This window comes from Anas acuta, chromosome 1 (genome assembly GCF_963932015.1).
Source record: "Anas acuta chromosome 1, bAnaAcu1.1, whole genome shotgun sequence".
NCBI classification, from domain to species: Eukaryota; Metazoa; Chordata; class Aves; order Anseriformes; family Anatidae; genus Anas; species Anas acuta.
This window is the reverse complement of record NC_088979.1, coordinates 96172434-96181784: the sequence shown is the minus strand read 5'-3', so window position 1 is coordinate 96181784 and position 9351 is coordinate 96172434. Positions and strand designations below refer to the sequence as shown.

General features: G+C 49.5%; 1 protein-coding gene across 1 annotated transcript; it reads left to right on the top strand.

The window, feature by feature from the left end:
• Positions 1–4555: 4555 nt before the first annotated feature.
• Positions 4556–9150, top strand: SOD1 (superoxide dismutase 1). Its single transcript, XM_068689370.1, has 5 exons — positions 4556–4716; positions 5381–5474; positions 5968–6037; positions 7749–7863; positions 8591–9150. Exons 1-5 carry the CDS (start codon positions 4642–4644, stop codon positions 8699–8701), a joined length of 465 nt encoding a protein of 154 aa, XP_068545471.1. The 5' UTR covers positions 4556–4641; the 3' UTR covers positions 8702–9150.
• Positions 9151–9351: the final 201 nt, after the last annotated feature.

Genomic DNA, 9351 nt, shown 5'->3' with positions numbered 1-9351 from the left:
GCTGGAAGCTTGAGTCAAGAATAGCCAAAGACCTGCAGCAGGACCCACCCCATGGGGAATCTCCGTCCTTAGAGACCGAGGTTGGAGAGAAGGGACACTTGTCTGCTTTCCTTCATGCTGGGGTGAGCACATCACACTTAGCTCACCAGCAGTCTCCTCTTCAAAAACACACATTCAGGGATATAAAGGAATATTAATCAAAATTCAGGTTGTTTCTGTTTGCTTTTCTAATAAAAGAGAATAAACATAAAAACAGCATTAATGTAGATTCGTGGTCAATGATCTTGATGAGGGAGCTCCTATGCACACAAGCTCAGGTGAACTGGAATGATATCTTATTAGTTTCATCCTGCATCTTCCCGTAAGAGTCATCACAAGTAAAAATGTTATATATTTGCACAGGGTGTCAGAGTTATGGCTGCCATGGGAATCACAACCATCATAATGTCTCTAATTTTTGAATCCATATAAAATCTAGACCTGGTTGCATGTTAATCTGCTGGAGGGGCATTATGCTCAAGATGCGCCATATTTTTATAATACAGAAGAGTTTGGGATTTTTTGTTTCTACGCACATTTTGCTCAGAAGTTGATGAGCTTCTATGTAGATTAGACTTCTATTAACCTACATTACATGATAATTCATTTGTCCTTTAAACAAGAACATTAGGAAATAACCAAGGCTCTCTTGAAACCTAGCTCTTCAGAGATACCTGTGTGTCTACCATTATGCAGTGCAAGCAAACCTTTTGATCTACACTAAAAAGTGCTTCACTCCCTTGTTAAAACAGCTGCATTTTGCAGGCAACTGCAGAACAGGGTGAATAGGCAAAGCCATGTGTCCGCCCAGCCCTAAGGCTGTCCCCCTGTATTCGTTTCACCCCCCTGGGCTCCAGGTCAGCCCCCTTTATCACCATTTTATCTATAAAGATGCAGCCAGGCCCAAAGTCTAGGGTTCTTCCAAGCAGAACAAGTTTATAGGGCAAAAGGGGATGTCAAACAAAGTTGGCAGAGTTGTAAAAGACAACACGCTGTTTTTCATGTCGGCTAGAACTTGTTTTCCCTCAGTTCATACTATGAAAGCTAGCAACCACACATTGCACTTCTTCTTTTCTCTCTCCTTTGAGTCTGATATTCCAAACACTAAAATAAGGAATTGCTACCAAACACCCTGTTTCCACTTCTTTGTGGTGGGTTTTTCACAAAACTGTTCCCTACTGGTGAGACTTCAGAAGGTAGATGAGTTAAAAGGAAGCGCATAGGAGAAAGCAAATCAAAAAACTTTCCCTAGCTTCTTGTATAAGACTCTTGTGAAACAACACACTTGTAAACTAATACTTTTGCATTGCTATTGTACTTGTGAAAGAAAAGAGGAACAGGAAACACTCCAAAGGGTGAGGCCATGAACTATATAAGATTACTGATCTCTTTCTCCAAGTGCCATAGAAACTCCTGTACATTAGTCCTTGAAATCTACCTCTCTCCTTTAGCCTTCCACTGCTGATCTGTTCACTGTGCTGTCTCTTAGCACGTCATCTTTGTTGGCTGCTTTCTGTCTACTTATGCAGCTTTTTTCACAGGTAACCAACCATCATCACTGCCTAATGTGATCTGTGAAATAACTTCCATGAATTCCTTCACTTGACATGTTAAGAGGCCTGGCAACATCTGGTTCTTAGCCCTCTGTTTGCCCTGCATTCATGTGGAGGCATGAAAAAGGGCAGATCTTGAAAATTTACCTCCAGGAAGGAAGGAAGAAACCTGGCTGATAAAAACAGGAGACTGGCCTAAAATTAAGAAAAAGTATTATGGCACAGTCCTCAAGATGTCCCTCTTTATGAAAGGACATTGACAAGAAAGATAGGGATCTAAGAAGCCAGAGATGACTACAAGTAGAATGAGTCACTACTATCCTTCCATGTTTACAAACCATTAAAAAATCAAATGAAGCTTGCCCCGCAGGCACTGGAATTTTTCCTTTTGATCTAGCCAGCGTTCAGGATGCTGCAGGTTGTGCCACGCACACAAATTTGTTTGCTCACCAGTGGTTTACAGAGCCTTGGCTCTCCAGGCGCATCAGAAACAAACTCCAGGGAGCTGAACTACTCGCAATGCCAAGATGCCTCCCAGATAGGAAGCAGTCCAGGATTCTTTCCAGGATTAAACACATGCTCTTCTCTCAGTCAAAAACTCTCTGTGTTTCTTGTTTCCTCTGCCTTTTTTTTTTCCTTCTTTTTTTTTTCTAAGTGGAAATACACACCATTTAAACAATAGTTAACATCAGGATTTCTTAAGCTTCTAGGACTCATGGCTAAGCCGAATGTGTGAAACAAACCTTGTACTTCTTTCCTGACCATAGGGCATTCCCAGACAGGTTCCTTAAGACCACCTGGGCTCTAGGTCCTTTACCTCTCAGTCATGTACACAGACTTCCTACAGTAAGAGGAACTTTAAAAACATGTTATGTTTCTGATTTAATGTCTCCATCAGCAACGCAGCAGGAAAACAAGCAACATGGGTTTGCCAAGGGAATTCATTAAATGCAATCTTTTATTCTTAAAACACTCAAACTGTTGCAGATCTCTGAACAAAAGTGCAAAGGTGCGTGCTCTTCAAGCCTGATGTTAACTTTCCCTTAGAGTCTAAGGTGCATCAGTACTGCATCTGCATGGCAAGGGCTTGGCAGCTTGCGGGGCTCCAAAAGGACCACATCGCTGGCCAGAGCTGAGCCCATCAACTCACTAATGCTGGTTGCACCTCTGCGAGAGCAGATTTAAGAAAGGGGAAAAGCTGCTGTGCAACAGCAGTGGGGAGAGAGTGGAGTGAGAAGCAGCCCTGCAGCCCGCAAGTTGAGTGCAGGAGGGCAGGAGGTGCTCCAGGCAGGCAGCAGCAGTTCCCCTGCGGGCTGTGCAGGGAGAGGCCCCTGGTGGAGCAGGCTGTCCCCCTGCAGCCCATGGGTCCCCCATGGAGCAGATCTCCACGCTGCAGCCCCCCCGTGGGTGGAGGAGCCCCCGGTGGAGCAGGTGGATGTGGCCTGGAGGAGGCTGCGGCCCATGGAGAGCCCCTGCAGGAGCAGGCCCCGGGCCGGAGCTGCCGCCCGTGGAGAGGAGCCCCCGCAGGAGCAGGGGGTCTGGGGGGAGCTGCTGCCCACCCATGGGGGACCCGTGCTGGAGCAGTTTGCTCCTGGGGATGGATGGACCCCATGGGACGGAGCCGTGTGGGAGCAGTGCTTGGAGAGCTGCTGCCTGTGGGCAGCCCCCGCAGGCTCAGTTCGGCAAGGACAGCGTCCCGTGGGAGGGATCCCTTGGGGAGCAGGGGCAGGGAGGGACCGTGAGGGAGTGGCAGAGACAAAGCGTTAGGGACTGACCGCAGCCCCCATTGCCTGTTCCCCCTTGCTGCTTGAGGGGAGGAGGTGGAAGACGGTGGATGGAGTGAAGGTGGTTTTGGTTTGCTTTTAGTTCTCACTGTTTGAGTCTGTTATTGGTAGGCAAAGAATTGTATTAATCTTCCTATACTGTTTTGGCTGTAACTATAACTGGTGAGCAATCTCCCCATCCTTATCTCAGCCCAAGAGCCTTTTTTCATCATATTTTCTCTGCCTGCTGAGCTGTTCGTTGGCATTAAACCACCACACTCCTTTCTGGTGCCCAATGTGGGGCTTGAGGAGTTTGAGATAACCGGGAGAGGTAATGAGCAAAACATGGTCTGGACATTGCCAGAGTGTAATAACTGTGGAGAATTTATGAGATAATGTGGCGGAGGGACAAAGGGCAGGATGTTTGGAGGTTGTCTACCTTTGTCAGTGCTGTGCTGATATAATGGTGTGGGGAATTCTTTTTGTTGGTGTGAGTGAACTTCATGAAGATTCTGTGATGCATGTATATTTTAATGATATTTCTTAAATATGTTTAAAACGTATTTTGTCATCTCTCCCCAGCACTGATCCAAGGCTACACCAAGAGACTCCACCAGAAGCAGAGCTGTCTACTGGATACCTTGCCTGTTACTGTGAGTAGTCTACATGGAACGGCACCTCTATAAAAGCCTACAGCACACCAAGGGAAGCCAGCAGCTGAGCACCACCAGCTTCAGATTGTAATTCAGACAGTTTCTGTACGGGGAATAAAACATCTATGATATTTTGGACGGAATGGCTATTTTGCAATATAAAGCTACTCATAGGAAACTTCAGGGCAATGTTCGTGCTTTAAACAATAGTTCATGATGTAATACAACTCAGGCTGCGGTAACATTGGAAGATAGCCTCTGGGGGCGAGGATATAGTTAAAAAATAAATGCAGCGCACAGAGCCCCTCATGGAGGCACACCCCCACCGGCCGCCCGCCCGAGGCGCCGCCATTACACAACGCCGCGCGGCTGGGGGCAGCTCGCCCGCCCATTGGCCCCCGGGCTGGCGCCGCCGATTGGTTCCCGCGCAACAACTCCCTCCCTCCGCCCCTTGATTGATCGATTCTCGCCTTATGACTGCGCGAGGAGAGCGGAGGGCGCCCTCTGATTGGCCGCGGCGCCGGCGGGCCACTCTATATAAGGTGGGCGGGAGGGGCCGGCCCGTCAGTCTGCGCCCGGTCGCAGCGGGTTCGGGGGGGGCAGCGCCGCTCTGCGCCCGCCGCCTGCAGGAAGATGGCGACGCTGAAGGCCGTGTGCGTGATGAAGGGGGACGGCCCCGTGGAGGGCGTCATCCACTTCCAGCAGCAGGTTGGGGTCGGGGTCGGGGTTGGGGCCGGCGGCGGGCGGGAGCGACCCTGCTGGGTGGCGGTGCTGAGTCACGGCGGGGGGCGGGCGGCCAGGCCCGGCCCTGCTCTGCCCTCCTGAGCCCTCCTCACCTCACGGCCGGGGGGGCGGTTTGGGGGTGTGTGGGGGTGTGACCGTTGTGACCGTTAGTGCGCGAGGCGCTGACCCGCCGAGCAAGGTGAGGCAGCCTGCGGGAGGAGGAGCGGCACTGGGGTTGCTCGTGGCTGTGAACAGACCTGAGCAGCCTCAGGAATAATATGATAAATCCATTGCCTTCCTCTGCGGGGGTCTTTGGAAGCCGCCTGGACGTGGCAGTGAGCAGCCAGCAGTCAGTGGGTGGCCTTACTTGAGCAGGGGCTGGACCAGGTGACCTCCAGCGGTCCCTTCAACCTTCTGGGGTTCCTCTTGCTTGGGGATAGCCACCCAGAACATTCTTACTAGCTAAATGCAGCATTTCACAGGGAACCTACCTTTGCTGGCATATGGGCTCAGTTTAGCAAGGTAATTACTTGTGTTGGTAGCTGAACTTAGTGGAGTCTTTACTGCTTTAGATTGTCTAGGAAGCCTCACCTGGCATGAGGCCCCTTGCTGTGGTTGTTTCAGCAGCTATAATCCCCTTCTCTTACAGGGTAACGGACCAGTAAAAGTTACTGGAAGAATCAGTGGCTTGTCTGATGGAGATCATGGCTTCCATGTCCACGAATTTGGGGACAACACAAATGGTAAGATATCTGTCCAGGCTTTTGAGGTACAGTGTACTGTGCTCAGCTTTAAAGAGCTTCTTTTAGTGTTACACAACAACTAGTATTAAGTGTACTTAAACTTAATGACTGCAAGTCTGATTTAAGAAATGATGGTGTTTCCTAAGGAATTGATTCTTATTAAATACCTCAAACATGTTGGGGCTAGTGTTCAAGATGTAGTATATTGAGCATTAACCTAAATGCTTTGACAACCTAGTATTAAGAAATCAGAGCACATTATCTGAGCCCAGAACACTGGAATGAATAATTGTAATTTAGTGGACTTGGAGTAATGTCTGACATTGTAATAGTTCCTTATATCCAAAGGATCAGTGGATCTGGCTGGAGAGTGGCAGTTTCATTAATGATCCTACTTCCTTGGGCTGTAGGAGTACTACCCTGGTATGCTGCATAAGCAGCAGATTTAAGCTGGTTATTGCAACAAGGCTACTTTGGCTGCCTTCTGTTTCAGGATGTACCAGTGCAGGTGCTCACTTCAATCCTGAAGGCAAGAAGCACGGTGGACCAAAGGATGCAGAGAGGTGAGTCTAAGGGGCCTGACCTCTTCCTGGGTAGCTGCTTGGAGCAGCAGCTATCTGAGTGTTGTGCTGGGGATCCAGGTTCATGAGTAATGCTAGGAAAGTACTAGGAGAAAGCTTGTACTTGCAGCAGGACTTCTGAGGTCAGTTAGCAATGTTTGGTAACTGTAGGGTGGTGTTTCAGAGACCTTAGCACCCAGAGCGTGTGAAATGCAGCCTCTGGTGCATTGTTGGAGTTATTGTGGCCTGGGGGGGGAAGAAGAAAAAAGGGCCCTTGGTGAGTGTTCCTTAGGATATGAGTGAAAAGGGGAGGGGGTTCAGGATGTAGTCAGTGGTGCTCTGCTTCTGTTTTGGGGCTGGCTATTGACAATAGAGGCCCCAAACCGTCACTTGTTGAGCTGCACACAGGCTCTTGGTGTGCTATAGGGGGGTCATCGGTTCTGGACAGGTGCTGTGGCCAACCTGCAGCGTTGGTCAGGCTGTTAAGCACCTGCACCCAGGTCTGTACATGCAGCGTCTGATTGATCAATTCATAGTGGAGCGAGTGGTTCAAGCAGGCTGGCTGCGAGCAGGGTGAAATGCTGTGCTTATGGGCTTCACAGGCAGGCGAATGCTCCAGTGCTAAAGGTCACAGCTGCATGAGCACTGTGGCTTCTGCTGGGCCTGCTTTGTCAGACCCTGCTTTTAGTGTAACTGCTGGCTGGGGAATTCTCTGTGAAGGTAAAAGAACTAGGTCATGGCTCTGTCAGTCTGCAGCTGGGGCAGGTGGTAGTAAAATTTCCTGAAAGCTTAAATCAAACAAATTCCTAAAGGGAAAGCTGCCCTTGTCCTCATTTTATAGGGCTGTGTTAAACACACGGAGTTTGCACCCTGCTTTCCAAGAAGCTGGCAGTCAGCACGTGGCTGAGCTGGTCACCGTGTGCACGGAGAGTTTTGGAGGCTCTACATCCATAGCGCCTTGCAGAACACCAGCTTCAAGTGAATGCTTTATTTGGGGTTGGTGTGTGGGGAACGAGACACCGGAATGAGCAATAGGTCTGTGAGAACTGAGCTGGCTGAGGATTCGTTTTTCAAGCAAGATGCAGTGAACCAGCTCTGCTTGGAGCTGCGTAGGAGAGCGTAATGCTGTCTATGGGAAAGCAGCAGCCAAAGCTGAGTGTCTCAATCACTCCTAGTGCTGGTTCGAACTCAGCCAGCACTTAACGCATCCCCTTTGACCTAGTACTTGATAGGCTGCTTTTACTAATCCTATTTAAGCTTAATGCCTGCGGCTGCTTGCAGAATAGCTGATTTGTGCTATACATTAAAAGTGAAGTGTAGGAGCAGTGTTCTTACCCAGCCTTGTATGCGCAGGAAAGGTTTAGGGACTGAACTGAGAGCTCCCTCTGAGCAGACAGTCCCCTTCCATCAGCACGGAGGGGTTGGGAGCTGGAAAAGCTGTTTGTTACTGGGCAATAACAGCACTGCCCCTAGAGTGGGTCAGCCTGCTGGTTTCAGGTCCTCCCTAGGACTGAATTCTAGTTTCTTTTGAACTGAAAGAGTTAAGGTAGTGAAAGTAATCAAGGTTCACTGGTGGTAAATGGAAACGTGTGCTGTGCGAGATAAGGTGGTGGAGTCCTGGAGTGTAGGAACCCTGGGCGTTGTACTGCCCAGGCCACCTGTTAGGGCTCTGGGTTTAACCAGGGTTTCCACGAGGTTCTCTGCCTTTGTGTAGGCACGTGGGTGACCTCGGCAACGTGACTGCTAAAGGAGGAGTAGCAGAGGTGGAAATAGAAGATTCCATCATCTCTCTGACTGGACCACACTGCATCATTGGGCGCACCATGGTGGTAAGTGTCCTGCTCCTAAAGAGCTCCAGGGCAGCACTGCCAGTGAGTGGAGACTTCGTGATGCTGGAGGCTGGTTCCTGGTGTGCTGTGTGACTTGTAGTGCAAAGCTTCTAATATGGGGAGTTCTCTAATACATAAAAAGTATGTATTAGTATGAACACTGTCACCATGAGATTATCTTGAGGATATTCCTCTCCAAGTTTGCTTCTGGTTGTGCATGATTAAAGCAAACTGAGCTGAGGAAGGAGCTGACAGTGAGGCCCAAATGCTGCCAGTGAAGGCCTGGCCGTGGACACTTCCCCTTGTGCTGTGTGCGTCTCCTGCACCGAGCAGGCTCAGTCTGATGACGGAGCACAGGAGATGGGCGGTGTAACAGCGCTGGGCTCTGCGCCTTCACCGCAGCCTTGTGCTGTGAGGGTGAGCCTGGGCTGCAAGTCCAAGTGTGTCCCTGGATCAATAAATACTAACTTCCTGAGTCCTGGGGTTTTGGTAGCTTCCAGTTCAAACAAACGCAGCTGAAGGTGATGAAGCGTTCTGGGCAAGTCTAGTCTTAAACTTTCAGCACGAGTACCAATTTGGCATCCAGTGTTACAAACAGGGTGGGTGCTGGCTGTTGTGTAATGCCCTGCTGGTAGTTGGCAGTACTGCTTGTCACTGCTTGTGTGTGTAATGAAATGCCTTAAATCACGTTGCTGCGTAACTAACAGCATCTCCCATTCTCTTCCAGGTCCATGCAAAAAGCGATGACCTGGGCAAAGGGGGAGACAACGAGAGCACGCTAACCGGGAATGCCGGGCCTCGCCTGGCCTGTGGTGTCATCGGAATAGCCAAGTGCTGAGTGGTGTGCCTGAAGTGCTCGAGGCGACATTGAGAAATGGGCCAGTGTTCATCGTGGTCACCGTACTTGCTCTTCCTCGTTCAAGCAACAGATTTCAGTTAATCTCATTACTACTCTGCATTCTTGAGTATCAGTTAAACTGGTGAAGACTGACTTAATTTTGTATCATGTATATTGCAATTAAAGTGATGTTGATGGAAAAGCTCTGTAGTCTCCTGCTAAAGCACCTGCTGTAACCACTTTAAGAACAATCCTCACTACCTGGAGCAGCTCCTGCTGGGTGATGGGTGTTAGTGTCACATGCTGGGCACAAAGCTGCTTGTGCATGGTGGGGCTGGGGAGATGCGGAGCCTCGGGAGCTCTGCAAGGGCTACCCACCAAAGAGCAGTGGGCGCAGTTTGCCACGTTGTACATTTCAAAGTTGCATAATAAACTTGCTGGCAAATACACCTTGGTCTTGCAGTCTATTAAAAAAGCTATCAGCTGATTCCACAATGTGGAGGGAAGGCTTGGGCTTACTGACAGCAGCAGTTATTTGCAAGGCACCAACAGCATCCAGGAAACTGCTTTGAGGAAGCAACCCTGGAACCGCTGACCAGATCAACTGGTATGTGAGTAGCGAAGAAGCTGCATTCCTCTAGAAGTACTCC